Below are 22,855 nucleotides of genomic sequence, written 5' to 3'. Positions count from 1 at the left end.
GATCTCATTTTTGGGGTGCTCAGCCCATTTTGGGGCTGTTTTTGGGGTGTTTTTGGGGGTTTTTTTAACCCTTTTTTCTCCCCCAGCTGCACAAAGAGCTCGGGACGATTTGGCCGCGGCCGAGCGGGAGCTGAAGGAGGCGGAGGAGGGGATCAGGTGAGGGGACCCCAAAAATCACCTCGGGGACCCCAAAAATCACATCGGGAACCCCAAAAATCACCTCGGGGACCCCAAAAAAGTGACCTGGGACCCCAAAAATCACCCCGGGGACCCCAAAAACCTGACCTGGGACCCCAAAAATCACCTCGGGGTCCCCAAAAATCACCTCGGGGACCCCAAAAAAGTGACCTGGGACCCCAAAAATCACCTCGGGGACCCCAAAAAAGTGACCTGGGACCCCAAAAATCACCTCGGGGACCCCAAAAATCACCTCGGGGACCCCAAAAACCTGACCTGGGACCCCAAAAATCACCTCGGGGTCCCCAAAAAAGTGACCTGGGACTCCAAAAATCATCTCAGGGACCCCAAAAATCATCTCAGAACCCCGAAAATCAACTCTGGGATCCCAAAAATCAGCTCAGGGACCCCAAAAAAGTGACCTGGGACCCTAAAAATTATCTCAGGGACCCTAAAAATCAACTCGGGGACCCCAAAAATCACCTTGGGGATCCCAAAAATCATCTCAGGAACTCCAAAAATTATCTCAGGACCCCAAAAATCACCTCGGGGACCCCAAAAAAGTGACCTGGGACCCCAAAAATCAACTCAGGACCCCAAAAATCCTCCCTAGGAACCACAAAAATCCGACCTTGGACCCCAAAAAACTGAACTGGAATCCCAAAAATCACACCAGGGACCCCAAAAAAACTGACCTGGGGACCCCAAAAACTGACCTGGGACCCCAAAAACTGACCTGGGACCCCAAAAATCCACCCTGAGGACCCCAAAACCCCTTTAGAGCCCCGCCCCCCCCCGTGCCTCAGTTTCCCTGAGCCCCAGCAGGAATTTGGGGGGGTTTTGGAGATCGGGATTTTTTTTGGGGGGGGGTGGGGGGGGTCCTGGTGGGATTTTGGGGACCCCCCCCCGACCCCCCCACCCCAATTTGTGCCTCCCAGGGCCCTGGAGCTGGAATTGGGGTTGGATTTTGGGCCCGAGGGGGAATTTTGGTACCTGTACAACCAGTGCTGGGAGCTGGGCACCAGCGAGTGAGTGGGGGGGGAGGGGGGGGGGGGCTGGGGGGATCTGGGGGGGATTTGGGGGGGTCCTGGGGGGATTTGGGGGGTCCTGGGGGGGATCTGGGGGGGATTTGGGGGGTCCTGGGGGGGATTTGGGGGGTCCAGGGGGGGATTGGGGAGGTCCAGGGGGGGATTTGGAGGGTCCTGGGGGGGATTTGGGGGGGTCCTGGGGGGGATCTGGGGGGGATTTGGGGGGTCCTTGGGGAATTTGGGAGAGATTTGGGGGGAATTTGGGGGCTCCTGAGGGAATTTGGGGGGTCCTGGAGGGAATTTGGGGGGGATATGGGGGGGTCCTTGTGGAATTTGGGGGGTCCTGGGGGGAATTTGGGGGAAATTTGGGGGGTCCTGGGGAATTTAGGGGATCCTGCGGGGGGGATTTGGGAGAAATTTGGGGAGTCCCGGGGGGGATTTGGGGGTGTTTGGGGGGTTGGATTTGGGGGGGATTTTGGGGGATCCCTGGGGGGATTTTGGGGAGGTTTGGGGGGGTCCTTGGGGAAATTTAGGGGGTCTGGGGGGGTTTTGGGGGGAATTTGGGGGGATTTTGGGGAAATTTGGGGTATCCTGGGGGGGGATTTTGGGGGGTCCTGGGGAGCTTCTGGATGGGATTTTGGGGTCTGGGGGTGGGGGTTCTTTGGGGAGGGGTCCCGTGGGATTTTGGGGAGGGGTCCTGGGGATGTTTTTGGGGTGTCCCTGACCCCTCCCATCCCCCCCCCCAGGTACCTGTACCGGCTCTGCCCCTTCCAGCGCGTCACCCAGAGACCCAAAAACGGCGGCGCCGAGACCAACCTGGGGTCAGGGCACCCCAAAAACATCCCCCAAAAATCACCCTAAAAAATCCCCAAAATCGCCCCAAAAACATCCCCGAAATCCCCCCGAAATCACCCCAAAAATCATCCTGAATATCCCCAAAAATCACCCCAAAAATCACCCCAAATGTCCCCGAAATATCCCCAAAAATCACCCCAAAATCACCCTGAAATATCCCCAAAAATCATCCTGAATATCCCCAAAACCTCCCCCAAAATCACCCCAAATGTCCCCAAAACACCCCCAAAAATCACCCTGAATATCCCAAAAAATATCCCCGAAACATCCCCAAAAATCACCCCAAAATCACCCAAAATATCCCCAAAAATCACCCCAAAAATCACCCCAAAAATCCCCCAGGTGACCCCAATGTGCCCTAAAAACTCCTTGGGCAGGGTCCCGGTGTCACGTGACCTCCCTCAGGTGTCACCTGACCCCTCCCCAGGTGTCACGTGACCCTCCCTCAGGTGTCACCTGACCCCGCCCCTCCCCCGCAGGCTCTGGGGTTCCTGGGCAGGACCCGAAGGCGACAAATTCGGAGCCCAGAAATACGAGGGGGGCACGGGGTGCTGGCAGGGACCCAACAGAGCCACCACGGTGAGTGTGTGACACACCTGGACACACCTGTGACACACCTGGACACACCTGTACACACCTGTACACACCTGTGATACACCTGTACACACCTGTGATACACCTGTACACACCTGTGACACACCTGTGACACACCTGTACACACCTGTGATACACCTGGACACACCTGTGATACACCTGTACACACCTGTACACACCTGTGATACACCTGTACACACCTGTGATACACCTGTACACACCTGTGACACACCTGTGACACACCTGTACACACCTGTACACACCTGTGATACACCTGGACACACCTGTACACACCTGTGTGACACGGGGTGCTGGCAGGGACCCAACAGAGCCACCACGGTGAGTGTGTGACACACCTGGACACACCTGTGTGACACCTGTGACACACCTGTACACACCTGTGATACACCTGTGACACACCTGTACACACCTGTGATACACCTGGACACACCTGTATACACCTGTGTGACACGGGGTGCTGGCAGGGACCCAACAGAGCCACCACGGTGAGTGTGTGACACACCTGGACACACCTGTGTGACACCTGTGACACACCTGGACACACCTGTACACACCTGTACACACCTGTGATACACCTGGACACACCTGTGATACACCTGGACACACCTGTACACACCTGTACACACCTGTGTGACACGGGGTGCTGGCAGGGACGCAACAGAGCCACCACGGTGAGTGTGTGACACACCTGGACACACCTGTGACACACCTGGACACACCTGTGATACACCTGTGATACACCTGTACACACCTGTGATACACCTGTGACACACCTGTACACACCTGTGATACACCTGGACACACCTGTGATACACCTGGACACACCTGTACACACCTGTGACACACCTGTACACACCTGTGATACACCTGTACACACCTGTGACACACCTGTACACACCTGTACACACCTGTGATACACCTGTACACACCTGTGATACACCTGGACACACCTGTACACACCTGTGTGACACGGGGTGCTGGCAGGGACCCAACAGAGCCACCACGGTGAGTGTGTGACACACCTGTGATACACCTGTACACACCTGTGATACACCTGGACACACCTGTGATACACCTGGACACACCTGTACACACCTGTGTGACACGGGGTGCTGGCAGGGACCCAACAGGGCCACCACGGTGAGTGTGTGACACACCTGTACACACCTGTGACACACCTGTGATACACCTGTACACACCTGTGATACACCTGTACACACCTGTGATACACCTGGACACACCTGTACACACCTGTGTGACACGGGGTGCTGGCAGGGACCCAACAGGGCCACCACGGTGAGTGTGTGACACACCTGGACACACCTGTGACACACCTGTGACACACCTGTACACACCTGTGATACACCTGTGATACACCTGTACACACCTGTACACACCTGTGACACACCTGCGATACACCTGTACACACCTGTACACACCTGTGATACACCTGTGATACACCTGTGTGACACGGGGTGCTGGCAGGGACCCAAGAGGACCACCACGGTGAGACACACACCTGTACACACCTGTACACACCTGTACACACCTGTGATACACCTGGACACACCTGTGATACACCTGTGACACACCTGTACACACCTGTGACACACCTGTACACACCTGTACACACCTGTGATACACCTGTGATACACCTGTACACACCTGTGTGACACGGGGTGCTGGCAGGGACCCAAGAGGGCCACCACGGTGAGAGACACACCTGTACACACCTGTACACACCTGTGTGTCTTTTGCATCACCTGCATCCCTGTCCTCACCCAGGTGTGCTCCAGGTGTATGTCAGTACCCCAGGTGCACCCCAGGTGTCTCACCTGTGTCCCTGTCCCCGCCCAGGTGCGCCTCAGGTGTGCTCCGGACACGGCGCTGACGGCGGCGGCGGAGCCGAGTCGCTGCGAGTACCTGCTGGAGCTGGAGACACCTGCGGCCTGCAGGGAGCCCCCACCTGTGCACGAGGAGCACGACGAGCTCTGACCCCAAACACCCCAAAAACCACCCCAAAATCACCCCAAAAATATCCCAAAAATCACCCCAAAAATATCCCAAAATCACCCCAAAAATATCCCAAAAACCATCCCGAAAATATCCCAAAAACCATCCCGAGAATATCCCAAAACTGTCCCAAAATTATCCCAAAAAATCTTCCCAAAAAAAATCCCCCAAAATCCACCCAAAACCCCAAATGCCCCCAGAAATCCCAAATTTGGGACTTTTGGGGATGAAATTTTGGAATTTTTGGGGTAAAATTCGGTGATTTTGGGGATGAAATGTGGGAATTTTTGTGGGCGAAATCTGGGAATTTTGGGGGTGAAATTTGGGGATTTTGGGGGTGGAATTTTAGGGGTGGAATTTTGGGAGTGAAATTCGGGGATTTCGGGGATGAAATTTGGGATATTATGGGGTGGGATTTTGGGGATAAATTTTGGGAGTTTTGGGGATGAAATTGGGGAATTTTGGGGTGAAATTTGGGAATTTTGGGGATGACATTCGGCAATTTCGGGGGGTAGAAATTTGGGAATTTTTGAGGGGCGAAATTTCAGGATTTTTCAGGGCGAAATTTCGGATTTTGGCAGAAAAAGGAAAAAAAAGAAAAAAACCCAACAGAGACGATTAAAAATAAAAATAAAAATAAAAAATACTTTATTTGAGAATAAAAAGATTCCGACCCCCCCCCCCAAAAAAAAAACCAAAAAAAAAGCCAGAATCGGGGGTCAGAGCTCGTCGCGGGAGGGTTGGGAATTGCGGGAATTGCGGGAATTTTGGGAATTGCGGGAATTTTGGGAAGTGGGGGGTTCCCGTGGGTAATCCCGTCCGTGCCAGGTTTCGGGGGGCTCCGGGGGGGTCTCGGTGTCGCTGACGTAGCCGGGGTCTCCCGTGTAGTGAGTGGGGAAAAGGAGCAGAGGATCCGCGGAAAACGCCTCCAGATCCCGGCGGGAAAAGTGCCGGGAATATTCGGGGCTGGAAAAGGATGGGGAGAAACGGGGGGAGAAATTTTGCCCAAGGGCTGAGCCTCCAGATCCCACAAATCCCATAAATCCCATAAATCCCTGACCCCGAATCCCACAAATCCCATAAATCCCACAAATCCCTGACCCCGAATCCCACAAATCCCATAAATCCCATAAATCCCAGATCCCAAATCCCACAAATCCCATAAATCCCATAAATCCCATAAACCCTTGACCCCAAATCCCACAAATCCCACAAATCCGTGACCCCAAATCCCATAAATCCCACAAATCCCTGACGACAAATCCCATAAACCCCATAAATCCCTGACAACAAATCCCATAAATCCCATAAATCCCACAAATCCCATAAATCCTTGACCCCAAATCCCATAAATCCCACAAATCCCATAAATCCTGGATCCCAAATCCCATAAATCCCATAAATCCCTGACCCCAAATCCCATAAATCCCACAAATCCCTGATGACAAATCCCATAAATCCCTGACCATAAATCCCACAAATCCCATAAATCCCATAAATCCTTGACCCCAAATCCCACAAATCCCATAAATCCCTGACTCAAACCCCACAAATCCCATAAATCCCTGACTCCAAATCCCACAAATCCCATAAATCCTGGATCCCAAATCCCATAAATCCCATAAATCCCTGACCCTAAATCCCATAAATCCCACAAATCCCATAAATCCCTGACTCAAACCCCACAAATCCCATAAATCCCTGACCCCAAATCCCATAAATCCCATAAATCCCTGATGACAAATCCCATAAATCCCTGACCATAAATCCCACAAATCCCATAAATCCCACAAATCCCTGACTCCAAATCCCACAAATCCCTGACTCCAAATCCCACAAATCCCACAAATCCCTGACTCAAACCCCACAAATCCCATAAATCCCTGACCCCAAATCCCATAAATCCCATAAATCCCTGACCATAAATCCCACAAATCCCATAAATCCCACAAATCCCTGACTCCAAATCCCACAAATCCCACAAATCCCTGACTCAAACCCCACAAATCCCACAAATCCCTGACTCAAACCCCACAAATCCCACAAATCCCTGACTCCAAATCCCACAAATCCCACAAATCCCTGACTCAAACCCCACAAATCCCATAAATCCCCGACTCAAACCCCCCAGATGCCCCAAATCCCGTACCTGGGGTGCCGGTCGAACATGAGGGGCAGGAACTCATCCACGGGGATCATTTTGCCCAAGGGCTGAGCCTGCAGGAGCTTGCGGGCCCCGCGCAGGGACAGCGCGTAGCCCAGGCTCCAATAGGAGTAACCCGGGCGCAGCAGCTGCCGCACGCCGGGAACGGCGCGCTCCGAACGCTCCGGCTCCAGCCGCTTCCGGCCCAGGTAACTGCGGGAAAGGGGGGAGTGGGGTCACTGGGGTCAGTGGGATCAATGGGATCAATGGGGTCATCGAGGTCAATGGGGTCACTGAGATCAATGGGGTCAATGGTGTGAATGGGGCCATTGGGATGAATGACATCAATGGGATCAACGGAATGAATGGGGTCAGTGAGGTCAATGGGATCAAAGAGATCAATTGTGTCAATGGGATCAGTGGGGTCAATGAAGTCAATGGGATCAATGGAATCAATGAGACCAGTAAGGTCAATGGGAACAGTGAGGTCAATGAGGTCAATGGGATCAATGAGATCAATGGGGTCAGTGGAATCAATGGGGCCATTGGGATGAATGACATCAATGGGATCAACGGAATGAATGAGATCAATAAGGTCAATGGGATCAATGGAATGAATGGGGTCAGTGAGGTCAATGGGATCAAAGAGATCAATTGTGTCAATGGGATCAGTGGGGTCAATGAAGTCAATGGGATCAATGGAATCAATGAGACCAGTAAGGTCAATGGGAACAGTGAGGTCAATGAGGTCAATGGGATCAATGAGATCAATGGGGTCAGTGGAATCAATGGGGCCATTGGGATAAATGACATCAATGGGATCAATGGAATGAATGAGATCAATGAGGTCAATGAAATCAAAGAGATCAATTGTGTCAATGGGATCAATGAGGTCAATGGGATCAATGAGGTCAGTGGGATCAATGAGGTCAATGAGATCAATAAAGTCAATGGGATCAATGGGATCAATGAGGTCAGTGGGATCAGTGGGGATCAATGAGGTCAATGGGATCAATGAGATCAATGGGGTCAGTGGAATCAATGAGATCAATAAGGTCAATGGGATCAATGGGGTCAATGGGATCAATGAGGTCAGTGGGATCAATGGGGTCAATGGCATCAAAGAGATCAATTGTGTCAATGGGATCAAAGAGGTCAATGGGATCAATGGAATTAATGGGGTCAATGAGGTCAATGGGATCAATGAGGTCAATGGGGTCAATGGCATCAATGGGGCCATTGGGATGAATGACATCAATGGGATCAAGGCGATCAATTGTGTCAGTGGGATCACTGGAATTAATGGGGTCAATGAGGTCAATGGGATCAGTGAGGTCAATGGGATCAATGGAATCAATGAGATCAATGGGATCAGTGACATCAATGTGGTCAATGGCATCAATGAGATCAATGGGGCCATTGGGATGAATGACATCAATGGGATCAACGGAATGAATGAGATCAATAAGGTCAATGGGATCAATGGAATGAATGGGGTCAGTGAGGTCAATGGGATCAAAGAGATCAATTGTGTCAATGGGATCAGTGGGGTCAATGAAGTCAATGGGATCAATGGAATCAATGAGACCAGTAAGGTCAATGGGAACAGTGAGGTCAATGAGGTCAATGGGATCAATGAGATCAATGGGGTCAGTGGAATCAATGGGGCCATTGGGATAAATGACATCAACGGGATCAATGGAATGAATGAGATCAATAAGGTCAATGGGATCAATGGAATGAATGGGGTCAGTGAGGTCAATGGGATCAGTGGGGTCAATGAGGTCAATGGGATCAATGGTATCAATGAGACCAGTAAGGTCAATGGGAACAGTGAGGTCAATGGGATCAATGGGGAATCAATGAGGTCAATGGGGTCAGTGGAATCAATGGGGCCATTGGGATGAAAGACATCAACGGGATCAATGGAATGAATGAGATCAGTGATGTCAATGGGATCAGTGAGGTCAATGGGATCAATGGGGATCAATGAGGTCAATGGGATCAATGGGGAATCAATGGGGCCATTGGGAAGAATGACATCAATGGGATCAATGGAATGAATGAGATCAATGAGGTCAATGGGATCAATGAGGTCAATGGGATCAATGAGGTCAATGGGATCAATGGGGAATCAATGAGGTCAATGGGGTCAGTGGAATCAATGGGGCCATTGGGAAGAATGACATCAATGGGATCAATGGAATGAATGAGATCAATGAGGTCAATGAGATCAGTGGGATCATGGAAGATGAGGATGATGAGGGTGATGATGACGCCGAAGGCTCACATGAGGTCCCAGTCGATGCCCTTCTCCTCCAGCTGCTCCATCAGCTCCGTCAGGCGGCTGCGGAAGAAAACCTCGAAGCGCAGATCGTCCTCGAACACCAGCGAGCGCTGCAGGCCCCGCGCCGAGATCTGGGGACGCCGCCGGCGTGGGGTGGGGGATCCAGATGGGAACTCCCTGAACCCCCTGGGACCCACCCAAAATACCCCAAAAATCCCATCCCGCACCCAAAATCCCCTGGGATTGACCCAAAATATCCCAAAAATCCCATCCCGGATCCAAAATCCCCTGGGATCGACCCAAAATCCCATCCCGGATCCAAAATCCCCTGGGATTGACCCAAAATATCCCAAAAATCCCATCCCGGATCCAAAATCCCCTGGGATTGACCCAAAATATCCCAAAAATCCCATCCCGGATCCAAAATCCCCTGGGATCGACCCAAAATATCCCAAAAATAAGTGGCTGAGGAAGCAGCGGCTCTCTCCCATCCATGGGAATTCCCTGGAATTCCTCAGATCCCAAATTCCATCCCGGAACCCCTCCCAGAATTCCCAAATTCCCGAATTTCTCACTCCTCACCTCCTGCCACACCCGGAAGTGGCTGAGGAAGCAGCGGCTCCTTCAGAATTCCCTGAATTCCTCAGAACTTCCCAGATCCCAAATTCCATCCCAGGACCCCCGAAATTCCATCCCAGCCCCCTAAATTCCCATTCCAGCTCTCTCAGAACCCCCAACATTCCCAAATTCCCATCCCAAATTCCCAAATTTCTCACTCCTCACCTCCTGCCACACCCGGAAGTGGCTGAGGAAGCAGCGGCTCCTTCAGAATTCCCTGAATTCCTCAGAACTTCCTCAGATCCCAAATTCCATCCCGGAACCCCCCCCCCAGAATTCCCAAATTCCTGAATTTCTCACTGCTCACCTCCTGCCACACCCGGAAGTGGCTGAGGAAGCAGCGGCTCCTTCAGAATTCCCTGAATTCCTCAGAACTTCCTCAGATCCCAAATTCCATCCCGGAACCCCCCCCCCAGAATTCCCAAATTCCTGAATTTCTCACTGCTCACCTCCTGCCACACCCGGAAGTGGCTGAGGAAGCAGCGGCTCCTTCAGAATTCCCTGAATTCCTCAGAACTTCCCAGATCCCAAATTCCATCCCAGGACCCCCGAAATTCCATCCCAGCCCCCTAAATTCCCATTCCAGCTCTCTCAGAACCCCCAACATTCCCAAATTCCCATCCCAAATTCCCGAATTTCTCACTCCTCACCTCCTGCCACACCCGGAAGTGGCTGAGGAAGCAGCGGCTCCTTCAGAATTCCCTGAATTCCTCAGAACTTCCCAGATCCCAAATTCCATCCCAGGACCCCCGAAATTCCATCCCAGCCCCCTAAATTCCCATTCCAGCTCTCTCAGAACCCCCAACATTCCCAAATTCCCATCCCAAATTCCCAAATTTCTCACTCCTCACCTCCTGCCACACCCGGAAGTGGCTGAGGAAGCAGCGGCTCCTTCAGAATTCCCTGAATTCCTCAGAACTTCCCAGATCCCAAATTCCATCCCAGGACCCCCGAAATTCCATCCCAGCCCCCTAAATTCCCATTCCAGCTCTCTCAGAACCCCCAACATTCCCAAATTCCCATCCCAAATTCCCAAATTTCTCACTCCTCACCTCCTGCCACACCCGGAAGTGGCTGAGGAAGCAGCGGCTCCTTCAGAATTCCCTGAATTCCTCAGAACTTCCCAGATCCCAAATTCCATCCCAGGACCCCCGAAATTCCATCCCAGCCCCCTAAATTCCCATTCCAGCTCTCTCAGAACCCCCAACATTCCCAAATTCCCATCCCAAATTCCCAAATTTCTCACTCCTCACCTCCTGCCACACCCGGAAGTGGCTGAGGAAGCAGCGGCTCCTTCAGAATTCCCTGAATTCCTCAGAACTTCCTCAGATCCCAAATTCCATCCCGGAACCCCCCCCCCAGAATTCCCAAATTCCTGAATTTCTCACTGCTCACCTCCTGCCACACCCGGAAGTGGCTGAGGAAGCAGCGGCTCCTTCAGAATTCCCTGAATTCCTCAGAACTTCCTCAGATCCCAAATTCCATCCCGGAACCCCTCCCAGAATTCCCAAATTCCCGAATTTCTCACTGCTCACCTCCTGCCACACCCGGAAGTGGCTGAGGAAGCAGCCCACCTCCCCCCGGGTCAGGGGTCTCCCGTGGAAAGGATCCCGATATCCCGGCAGCATCCGCACCCCCAGCTCCTCCACCTGGCTGCTGTTCAGGGCCCTGAGGAGCCAGCAACGTCCCAGAAGGGAATTCCGGCTGGATTCCCAAGGAATTTTGGAATTCCCAATCCCTCCAGCCACCAGGGGCTCACCGGCCGTCCACGGCCTCCACCAGTTTGGGGGAAATTCCCAATTCCTGCAGCGTGCGGAGCATCCGCGCCCGGCGGTCGGAGCGGCGCTGCAGGTTGATCAGGAATACCTGGGATTCAAGGGAAAAATGGGGGGAAAAATGGGGGGAAAATGGGGGGATTGAACCCAAAATTCAGGGGGGAAGGGGGGAGAAAAAGGAGAAAATGTTGGGGGGGAAATGGGGGGATTGAATCCAAAATTCAGAGGGGAAATTTGGGGAAATTCACCCCAAAATTCAGGGGAAAAGGGGAAATTCACCCCAAAATTCAGTGGAAAAGGGGAAATTCACCCCAAAATTCAGAGGGAAATTGAGGAGGAAATGGGGAAATGTTGGGGGGAAATGGGGAGATTAAACCCAAAATTCAGAGGGGAAATTTGGGGAAATTCACCCCAAAATTCAGGGGAAAAGGGGAAATTCACCCCAAAATTCAGTGGAAAAGGGGAAATTCGCCCCAAAATTCAGAGGGAAATTGAGGAGGAAATGGGGAAATGTTGGGGGGAAATGGGGGGATTGAACCCAAAATTCAGGGGGAAAGGGGGGAGAAAAAGGAGGAAATTTTGGGGGAAATTTACACCAAAAGCCAAGGGGAAATTTGGGGAAATTCACCCCAAAATTCAGGGGGAAATTGAAGAGAAAATGGGGAAATGTTGGGGGGAAATGGGGAGATTGAACCCAAAATTCAGAGGGGAAATTTGGGGAAATTCACCCGAAAATTCAGGGGAAAAGGGGACATTCACCCCAAAATTCAAGGGGAAATTGAGGAGGAAATGGGGAAATGTTGGGGGGAAATGGGGAGATTGAACCCAAAATTCAGAGGGGAAATGGTGAAATGTGGGAGAAAATGGGGAAACTGACCCCAAAAATCCTGAAATAAAGAAGAACAGGACCCAAAAATCCTGAAATAAAGGGAAAAATACCCGTAATCCTAAAAAAACCCGAGGAGAACGACGCAAAATCCCAAGGCAAAAGTGGGAAAGGCCCCAAATCTGGAGGGGGAGGGGGACGCTGGCCGGAATTCCGAGGGAGGGGCTCGGACCTCATCAAATCCCAGCTTGTCCAGAACCTTGGGAGGGACCCAAACGTTGGGAGAGGGCTCAGCAGGAGGGAGCTTCACTGTGGGAACAGGAGAATCCCATGGGAATGAGCCCCAAATCCCATGGGAACGATCCCCAAATCCCAAAGGAACGATCCCCAAATCCCATGGGAACGATCCCCAAATCCCAAAGGAACGATCCCCAAATCCCATGGGAACGATCCCCAAATCCCATGGGAACGATCCCCAAATCCCAAGGGAACGATCCCCAAATCCCAAAGGACTGATCCCCAAATCCCAAAGGAACGATCCCCAAATCCCAAAGGAACGATCCCCAAATCCCATGGGAACGATCCCCAAATCCCAAAGGACTGATCCCCAAATCCCAAAGGAATGATCCCCAAATCCCATGGGAACGATCCCCAAATCCCAAAGGAACGATCCCCAAATCCCATGGGAACGATCCCCAAATCCCAAGGGAACGATCCCCAAATCCCAAAGGACTGATCCCCAAATCCCAAAGGAACGATCCCCAAATCCCATGGGAACGATCCCCAAATCCCATGGGAACGATCCCCAAATCCCAAAGGAACGATCCCCAAATCCCATGGGAACGATCCCCAAATCCCATGGGAACGATCCCCAAATCCCAAAGGAACGATCCCCAAATCCCAAAGGAACGATCCCCAAATCCCATGGGAACGATCCCCAAATCCCATGGGAACGATCCCCAAATCCCAAAGGAACGATCCCCAAATCCCAAAGGAACGATCCCCAAATCCCATGGGAACGATCCCCAAATCCCATGGGAACGATCCCCAAATCCCAAAGGAACGATCCCCAAATCCCATGGGAACGATCCCCAAATCCCATGGGAACGATCCCCAAATCCCATGGGAACGATCCCCAAATCCCAAAGGAACGATCCCCAAATCCCATGGGAACGATCCCCAAATCCCAAAGGAACGATCCCCAAATCCCATGGGAACGATCCCCAAATCCCAAAGGAACGATCCCCAAATCCCATGGGAACGATCCCCAAATCCCATGGGAACGATCCCCAAATCCCAAAGGAACGATCCCCAAATCCCAAAGGAACGATCCCCAAATCCCATGGGAACGATCCCCAAATCCCATGGGAACGATCCCCAAATCCCAAAGGAACGATCCCCAAATCCCATGGGAACGATCCCCAAATCCCATGGGAACGATCCCCAAATCCCATGGGAACGATCCCCAAATCCCAAAGGAACGATCCCCAAATCCCATGGGAACGATCCCCAAATCCCAAAGGAACGATCCCCAAATCCCATGGGAACGATCCCCAAATCCCATGGGAACGATCCCCAAATCCCAAAGGAACTTTTTCCATCCTGGAGGAGGAAGATTCCCCAAAACCAGGGATCCCATCCCAGGATCCCATGATCCTGAGATCCCTTGGGCTGATCCCAAATCCTGAATCCATCGGGATCTTTCTCTCCCCTGAATCCCATGCGATGATCCCAAGGTCCCAGATCTATTGGGATCCCTCGGGATCTGCAGGGATCAGTTGGGATCTGTCAGATCCCACCAGAACATGTCAGGACCCGTTGGGATCCATCAGGATCGTCCAGGACCCATCAGGACCCGTTGGGATCCATCGGGATCAGCCGGGATCCATCAGGACCCGTTGGGATCCATCGGGATCTTCCAGGATCCATCAGGACCCGTTGGGATCCATCAGGATCTTCCAGGACCCATCAGGACCCGTTGGGATCCATCAGGATCGTCCAGGACCCATCAGGACCCGTTGGGATCCATCGGGATCAGCCGGGATCCATCAGGACCCGTTGGGATCCATCGGGATCAGCCGGGATCCATCAGGACCCGTTGGGATCCATCGGGATTGGCTGGGATCCATCAGGACCCGTTGGGATCCATCAGGATCGTCCAGGACCCATCAGGACCCGTTGGGATCCATTGGGATCGGCCGGGATCCATCAGGACCCGTTGGGATCCATCGGGATCGGCAGGGATCCATCAGGACCCGTTGGGATCCATCGGGATCGGCCGGGATCCATCAGGACCCGCTGGGATCCATCGGGATCGTCCGGGACCCATCAGGACCCGTTGGGATCCATCGGGATCTTCCGGGATCCATCAGGACCCGTTGGGATCCATCGGGATCGGCCGGGATCCATCAGGATTCACCGGGATCCACTGGGATCTGTCGGGATCCGTCGGGATCCATTGGAATTCATTTGGATCCATCAGGATCCGTTGGGATCTCACCCATGATCTCCAGCTGGACGTGCAGGAAGTTCTCGGCCTCGTCCCGCAGGGAGCTCTGGGAGCGCAGCGGCACCGGCAGGAACCCGAACTGCTCCCGGTTGGACACGAACATCTGCACCCCTGGAACGGGAACGTCGGGAATGTCGGGACTGGGATTGGGAATGGGATTGGGAATGACTCAACCAACCCAACCAAACCCAACCAAACTTAAACCAACCCAACCCAACCAAACCCAACTCAACCCAACCCAGTCCAACCAAACCCAACTCAACACAACCCAATCCAACTCAACCAAACTCAAACCAACCAACCCAACCAAACCCAACTCAACCCAACTCAACCAAACCCAACTCAACCCAACCTAAAACCAACCCAACCCAACTCAACACAACCCAATCCAATTCAACCCAACGCAACTCAAAACCAACCAATCTAACCAAACCAAACCCAACTCAACCCAACCCAACCAAACTCAACACAACCCAATCCAATTCAACCCAACGCAATTCAAAACCAACCAATCCAACCAAATCAAACCCAACTCAACACAACCTAACCAGACCTAACTCAACCCAACACAACCCAACCCAACCCAATCCAACCAAACCAAACCCAACCCAACTCAACCCAACCCAACTCAAACCAACCTAACCAAATTTAACCCAACTCACCACAACCCAACCCAACCTAACCAGACCTAACTCAACCAAACCCAACCAACCCAGCCAAACCAAACCCAACTCAACACAACGCAACCCAACCAAACCCAACTCAACCCAAACCAACCCTCCCAATCCCCAACCCAAACAATCCCATCCCGAGCCGTACCGGCGTGCCGGCAGGCGGCAGCAAAGACGATGATGTCGTCGAAGGCGCCGCTGTAGCCGGGTGGGGGCGGGTAGAACGCCAGGTCCCGGGAACGCTCCCGGCGCAGATCCAGCAGGAACGTGGAGTGAACCATCGGCACCGCGAAACAGCCCCGGCGCTCCCGGCGCCGGATCGGCAAATAGGCGGGGGTACGGCGGTAATAGCCCTGGGAATGGGAGAGTGACCACTGGGAATGGGAGAGTGACCACTGGGAATGGGGAGTGACCACTGGGAATGGGAGTGACCACTGGGAATGGGAGTGACCACTGGGAATGGGGGAGTGACCACTGGGAATGGGGAGTGACCACTGGGAATGGGGGAGTGACCACTGGGAATGGGGAGTGACCACTGGGAATGGGAGTGACCACTGGGAATGGGAGTGACCACTGGGAATGGGAGTGACCACTGGGAATGGGGGAGTGACCACTGGGAATGGGGGAGTGACCACTGGGAATGGGGGAGTGACCACTGGGAATGGGAGTGACCACTGGGAATGGGAGTGACCACTGGGAATGGGGGAGTGACCACTGGGAATGGGGGAGTGACCACTGGGAATGGGGGAGTGACCACTGGGAATGGGAGAGTGACCACTGGGAATGGGGGAGTGACCACTGGGAATGGGAGTGACCACTGGGAATGGGAGTGACCACTGGGAATGGGGGAGTGACCACTGGGAATGGGGGAGTGACCACTGGGAATGGGGGAGTGACCACTGGGAATGGGAGTGACCACTGGGAATGGGGGAGTGACCACTGGGAATGGGGGAGTGACCACTGGGAATGGGGGAGTGACCACTGGGAATGGAAGTGACCACTGGGAATGGGGGAGTGACCACTGGGAATGGGAGTGACCACTGGGAATGGGGGAGTGACCACTGGGAATGGGGAGTGACCACTGGGAATGGGAGTGACCACTGGGAATGGGGGAGTGACCACTGGGAATGGGAGTGACCACTGGGAATGGGGGAGTGACCACTGGGAATGGGGAGTGACCACTGGGAATGACCACTGGGAATGGGGAGTGACCACTGGGAATGGGGGAGTGACCACTGGGAATGGGAGTGACCACTGGGAATGACCACTGGGAATGGGGGAGTGACCACTGGGAATGGGAGTGACCACTGGGAATGGGGGAGTGACCACTGGGAATGGGGAGTGACCACTGGGAATGGGGGAGTGACCACTGGGAATGGGAGTGACCACTGGGAATGGGGGAGTGACCACTGGGAATGGGGAGTGACCACTGGGAATGGGGGAGTGACCACTGGGAATGGGGGAGTGACCACTGGGAATGGGAGTGACCACTGGGAATGGGGGAGTGACCACTGGGAATGGGGAGTGACCACTGGGAATGGGAGTGACCACTGGGAATGGGGGAGTGACCACTGGGAATGGGAGTGACCACTGGGAATGGGGGAGTGACCACTGGGAATGGGGAGTGACCACTGGGAATGACCACTGGGAATGGGGAGTGACCACTGGGAATGGGGGAGTGACCACTGGGAATGGGAGTGACCACTGGGAATGACCACTGGGAATGGGGGAGTGACCACTGGGAATGGGAGTGACCACTGGGAATGGGGGAGTGACCACTGGGAATGGGGAGTGACCACTGGGAATGGGGGAGTGACCCCTGGGAATGGGAGTGACCCCTGGGAATGGGGGAGTGACCACTGGGAATGGGGAGTGACCACTGGGAATGGGGAGTGACCACTGGGAATGGGGGAGTGACCACTGGGAATGGGGGAGTGACCACTGGGAATGGGAGTGACCACTGGGAATGGGGGAGTGACCACTGGGAATGGGGAGTGACCACTGGGAATGGGAGTGACCACTGGGAATGGGGGAGTGACCACTGGGAATGGGGGAGTGACCACTGAGAATGGGAGTGACCACTGGGAATGGGAGTGACCACAGGGAATGGGGGAGTGACCCCTGGGAATGGGGAGTGACCCCTGGGAATGGGGGAGTGACCACTGGGAATGGGAGTGACCACTGGGAATGGGGGAGTGACCACTGGGAATGGGGGAGTGACCACTGGGAATGGGAGTGACCACTGGGAATGGGGGAGTGACCACTGGGAATGGGGAGTGACCACTGGGAATGGGGAGTGACCACTGGGAATGGGGGAGTGACCACTGGGAATGGGGAGTGACCACTGGGAATGGGAGTGACCACTGGGAATGGGGGAGTGACCACTGGGAATGGGAGTGACCACTGGGAATGGGGGAGTGACCACTGGGAATGGGAGTGACCACTGGGAATGGGGGAGTGACCACTGGGAATGGGAGTGACCACTGGGAATGGGGGAGTGACCACTGGGAATGGGGGAGTGACCACTGGGAATGGGGAGTGACCACTGGGAATGGGGGAGTGACCACTGGGAATGACCACTGGGAATGGGGAGTGACCACTGGGAATGGGGGAGTGACCACTGGGAATGGGGGAGTGACCACTGGGAATGGGAGTGACCACTGGGAATGGGGGAGTGACCACTGGGAATGGGAGTGACCACTGGGAATGACCACTGGGAATGGGAGTGACCACTGGGAATGGGGGAGTGACCACTGGGAATGGGGGAGTGACCACTGGGAATGGGAGTGACCACTGGGAATGGGGGAGTGACCACTGGGAATGGGGAGTGACCAATGGGAATGGGGGAGTGACCACTGGGAATGGGGGAGTGACCACTGGGAATGGGAGTGACCACTGGGAATGACCACTGGGAATGGGGGAGTGACCACTGGGAATGGGAGTGACCACTGGGAATGGGGGAGTGACCACTGGGAATGGGGAGTGACCACTGGGAATGGGGGAGTGACCACTGGGAATGGGAGTGACCCCTGGGAATGGGGGAGTGACCACTGGGAATGGGGAGTGACCACTGGGAATGGGGGAGTGACCACTGGGAATGGGGGAGTGACCACTGGGAATGGGAGTGACCACTGGGAATGGGGGAGTGACCACTGGGAATGGGGGGTGACCACTGGGAATGGGAGTGACCACTGGGAATGGGGGGTGACCACTGGGAATGGGAGTGACCACTGGGAATGGGAGTGACCACTGGGAATGGGGGAGTGACCACTGGGAATGGGAGTGACCACTGGGAATGGGAGTGACCACACCCTCCCCTGTCCCCGGCCTCACCTGCGAGGTGATCCCACACCAGAAGTTGGAGTAGGCCGCGCGCGAGTCCAGCATCGGGGCCACCACGGTTCTGTTCTCGGCCACCAGCACGGCCAGCGTGTCCGGGTTCACCAGGACATTGTCAGCGTCCAGGAACTGCGGACAGCACACCTGGGTCACACCTGGGCCCACCTGGGCATACCTGGGACACAGCTGGGGACACCTGGGCACACCTGGGGCACATCTGGGGACAGCTGAGGACACCTGGGGACACACCTAGGGACACTTAGGACACACCTGGGGACACCTGGGACACACCTGGGGACACACCTAGGGACACTTAGGACACACCTGGGGACACCTGGGACACACCTGAGGACAGCTAGGCACATCTGGGGACAGCTAGGACACACCTGGGGACACCTGGGACACACCTGGGGACACTGAAGGACACCTGGGTCACATCAGAGGACACCTGGGACACACCTGGGGACACCTGGGCACACCTAGGGACACACCTGGGGACACCTGGGCACACCTGGGGACACTTAGGGGACACCTGGGGGCACCTGGGACACACCTGGGGACACACCTAGGGACACTTAGGACACACCTGGGGACACCTGGGACACACCTGGGGACAGCTGGGACACACCTGAGGACAGCTAGGCACATCTGGGGACAGCTAGGACACACCTGGGGACACTGGGGGACACCTGGGTCACATCAGAGGACACCTGGGACACACCTGGGCACACCTGGGGACACTTAGAGGACACCTGGGGGCACCTGGGACACACCTGGGCACACCTAGGGACACACCTGGGGGCACCTGGGACACACCTGGGGACACCTCAGGGACCCCCTCCCCAAACTCAGACCCCCTCCTCCCATTCCAGCACACCCCACCTGACACAAACACCCCTGGGGCTGGATTTCTCCCCTTTTGTTGGGACTTTTTCTCCTCACCCTGGCTCTCAGACACCCTCAGGGACCCCACCCCAAATTCGGGGACCCCTCCCCAAATTCGGGGACCCCCCCTTTTTCCCCCCCCCAGTACCAGCAGATAATCGGCCCACATGGCCCGGGCAGCCTCCAGGGCCTCCTGGCGCAGCCTCATCACGTGCTCGTAACGGGAGGGGCTCCAGTGCTTGGGCCCCTCCTCATCGGGGAAAGACCTGGGGGGCACCGGGGGGGGCACCTGGGACACCCCGAAATTCTGGGGAGACCCCGCCCCAAAATCGTAGGGACCCCCCCCAGAAAAATTTAGGGATCTACATGAAGTCCAAAAATCTGGGGATAGTCCCAAAACTTGTCAGGAAAGGAGCGGGGGGGGGGGGGCACCTGGGACACCTCGAAATTCTGGGGAGACCCCAAAAAAGCCCCCCAGGATCCCCCCAAATTTGTTCTGAGAGCCTCAGGACCCCCAAAACTCCCCCAGGATCCCCAAAATCCCCTCCCTAAAGTGACCAAACCCCCCCAGAAATCCCCAAAATCCACCCCCAGGACCCCCCAAAACCCCCCTCAATCCCCTCCTGGCCACTCCCTAAAGTGACCAAACCCTCCCAAAAATCCCCAAATTTCTCCTTGATCTCTCCCAAAATCCCCCCCAGGACCCCCCTCAAACACCCACAGGACCCCCAAAACGCTCCAGCACCCCCCAAAGCTCCCCCAGGACCCCAAAAACTCCCCCAGGACCCCCAAAAACTCCCCCAGGACCCCCCTCAATCCCCTCCTGACCCCTCCCTAAAGTGACCAAACCCCCCCAAAAATCCCCAAAATCAACCCCCAGGACCCCTCTCAAACACTCCAGGAGCCCCCAAAAATGTCCAAGCACCCCCCAAAACTCCCCCAGGACCCCCAAAAACTCCCTCAGAATCCCCCAAAATCCCCCAGGACCCCCCTCAATCCCCCCCTGACCCCCCCCTTAAAGTGACCAAACCCTCCCAAAAATCCCCAAAATCAACCCCCAGGACCCCTCTCAAACACTCCAAGAGCCCCCAAAAATGTCCAAGCACCCCCCAAAACTCCCCCAGGACCCCCCTCAATCCCCTCCTGACCCCTCCCTTAAAGTGACCAAACCCTCCCAAAAATCCCCAAATTTCTCCCTGATCTCCCCCAAAATCCCCCCCCAGGACCCCCCAGAATCGGAGTGGGGACCCCTCAGGACCTACGTGGGCTCCTCCTGGTGCCTCCAGAGCACCCGGTGGTAGCGACCCCGCACCCGGCCCAGCCACTCGGCCAGCAGGGCTGAGCTGTTGTCCACGCTGTGGTCAACGGCCACCCTGAGGGGACAGCGGGGGACAGCGGGGTCACTCGGGGTCACACGGGGTCACTCGGGGTCACCCGGGGGTCACACACAGGTCAGTGTCACACAGGGAGCCCCTCACTCACACGCGGCACACGTCAATGTCCCCAGTGATGTCCCCAATGTCCCCTCAGTGTCCTCAATGTCCCAAATGTCCACAAGTGATGTCCCCCAATGTCCCCCTAGTATGACCCCAATGTTCCTTCAGTGTCCCCCAATGTCCCTCAGTGTCCCCTCAGTCCCCAATGTTCCCTCAGTGTCCCCAATGTTCCCACAGTGTCCCCAATGTTCCCCCAGTGTCCCCAATGTCCCTTAGTGTCCCCCTCAGTGTCCCAAATATCCCCTCAGTGTCCCCAATATTCCCTCAGTGTCCCCAATGTCCCTCAGTGTCCCCAATGTCCCCTCAGTGTCCCCTCAGTGTCCCCTCAGTGTCCCCCAATGTCCCCCAGTGTCCCCAATGTCCCTCAGTGTCCCCAATGTCCCCCAGTGTCCCCAATGTCCCCTCAGTGCCCCAAATGTCCCCTCAGTGTCCCCAATGTCCCTCAGTGTCCCCAATGTCCCCTCAGTGTCCCCAATATCCCCAATGTCCCTCAGTGTCCCCAATGTCCCCTCAGTGTCCCCAATATTCCCTCAGTGTCCCCAATGTCCCCTCAGTGTCTCAAACGTCCCTCAGTGTCCCCAATGTCCCCTCAGTGTCCCCAATGTCCCACAGTGTCCCCAATGTCCCACAGTGTCCCCCTCAGTGTCCCAAATGTCCCCTCAGTGTCCCCAATATTCCCTCAGTGTCCCCAATGTCCCTCAGTGTCCCCAATGTCCCCTCAGTGTCCCCCAATGTCCCCCAGTGTCCCCAATGTCCCTCAGTGTCCCCAATGTCCCCTCAGTGTCCCCAATATCCCCTCAGTGTCTCAAACGTCCCTCAGTGTCCCCAATGTCCCCTCAGTGTCCCCAATGTCCCCTCAGTGTCCCCAATCCCCCCAGTGTCCCCCCATGTCCCCAGTGTCCCCCAACGTCCCCATGCCCCCCAGTGTCCCCTCACCCACCACAGCGCCATCCTGTCCTTGGGGTGCCGCAGCCTCTCCAACCCACCCAGCACCAGCGGCAGCGCATGGGCCGCGTTCCTCGCCAGCAGCGCCACGGCCACGCGAGGCGGCTGCAGCGGCGACTCCGGGTTCCAGCGCTCCTCGGGGAAATACCCGGCGGCCGGACCGGGCCCGAAACCCACCCGGAACCCCCCGGAGGAGCCGCCCGGGCCGCGGTCCGGCCCCGCCAGCAGCAGCAGCAGCAGCAGCAGCAGCAGAGGCGGCCACGGCCGCGCCGCCATTTTGGGCCGCCCCTCACGACAGCACCGCCCTTCTCCCTCAGGCGCCTCACGCTGGCCACGCCTCCTCCTCGCGCCCTGATTGGTCCATCCCCGCCTTGACCACGCCTACTATATCCAATTATGGACACGACTCGTGGCCACGCCTACTATAACCATATATGGGTGTCGGCGCTGCGCCAACCATAGATGGGCATTGCGCTTGGCCGCGCCCACTAAAGCCATATATGGGTGCTGTGGGTGTGGGGCCACGCCTACTTTGTGCCCATATATGGGCGTGGGCAGCGGCCACGTCCCCTTGTGGCCACGCCCCCTCTCCCCTCAGAGATTCCTCCTTCCCTAATTTATTTTTCCAAGGATTTTTCTTTTTTTAAACTGCGAATTTTCCCTGGTTTTTTTC

At 55.2% G+C, this 22,855-nt stretch overlaps 2 protein-coding genes across 3 annotated transcripts in view; one reads left to right on the top strand and one right to left on the bottom strand.

Moving 5' to 3' along the window:
* The window catches only part of LOC134055414 (uncharacterized), a 6,999-nt gene extending 1,928 nt beyond the window's left edge, over positions 1-5,071 (top strand). Inside the window, exons 3-7 of the mRNA XM_062511751.1 lie at positions 87-156; positions 1,116-1,205; positions 1,952-2,026; positions 2,540-2,639; positions 4,533-5,071. Coding sequence (XP_062367735.1) covers positions 87-156; positions 1,116-1,205; positions 1,952-2,026; positions 2,540-2,639; positions 4,533-4,918 — 721 coding nt within the window. The 3' untranslated portion in view covers positions 4,919-5,071. The remainder of the gene's footprint in view (positions 1-86; positions 157-1,115; positions 1,206-1,951; positions 2,027-2,539; positions 2,640-4,532) is intronic.
* A 179-nt stretch (positions 5,072-5,250) lies between these two features.
* On the bottom strand, positions 5,251-22,463 carry COLGALT1 (collagen beta(1-O)galactosyltransferase 1). 2 transcript variants are annotated; one of them, XM_062511837.1, is made up of 12 exons: positions 22,178-22,463; positions 21,004-21,114; positions 19,890-20,007; positions 18,851-18,985; positions 15,666-15,870; positions 14,838-14,957; positions 12,570-12,646; positions 11,496-11,602; positions 11,272-11,404; positions 9,122-9,249; positions 6,838-7,044; positions 5,251-5,654 (listed from the first exon to the last, which is right to left on the bottom strand). In XM_062511837.1, exons 1-12 carry the CDS (start codon positions 22,456-22,458, stop codon positions 5,408-5,410), a joined length of 1,869 nt encoding a protein of 622 aa, XP_062367821.1. In that variant the 5' UTR covers positions 22,459-22,463; the 3' UTR covers positions 5,251-5,407. The 2 variants fall into 2 exon arrangements, with proteins under 2 accessions (XP_062367821.1, XP_062367822.1); XM_062511838.1 differs by lacking the exon at positions 21,004-21,114.
* Between the last annotated feature and the right edge of the window lie 392 nt (positions 22,464-22,855).

Source organism: Cinclus cinclus, chromosome 32 (genome assembly GCF_963662255.1).
Source record: "Cinclus cinclus chromosome 32, bCinCin1.1, whole genome shotgun sequence".
Lineage (NCBI taxonomy): Eukaryota > Metazoa > Chordata > Aves > Passeriformes > Cinclidae > Cinclus > Cinclus cinclus.
Note: the sequence above shows the minus strand (reverse complement) of the source record. Positions and strands in the feature narration are given on the sequence as shown.

Bases quoted from the DNA above. Each gene is read 5' to 3' on its own strand.
- COLGALT1 (XM_062511837.1), bottom strand. From the start codon at position 22,458: ATGGCGGCGCGGCCGTGGCCGCCTCTGCTGCTGCTGCTGCTGCTGCTG. The intron at 15,871-18,850 runs GTGAGGCCGGGG...TCCCATTCCCAG, and splicing joins GGTGTGGGATCACCTCGCAG to GGCTATTACCGCCGTACCCC. The intron at 11,603-12,569 runs GTCCGAGCCCCT...CTTGAATCCCAG, and splicing joins ACAAGCTGGGATTTGATGAG to GTATTCCTGATCAACCTGCA.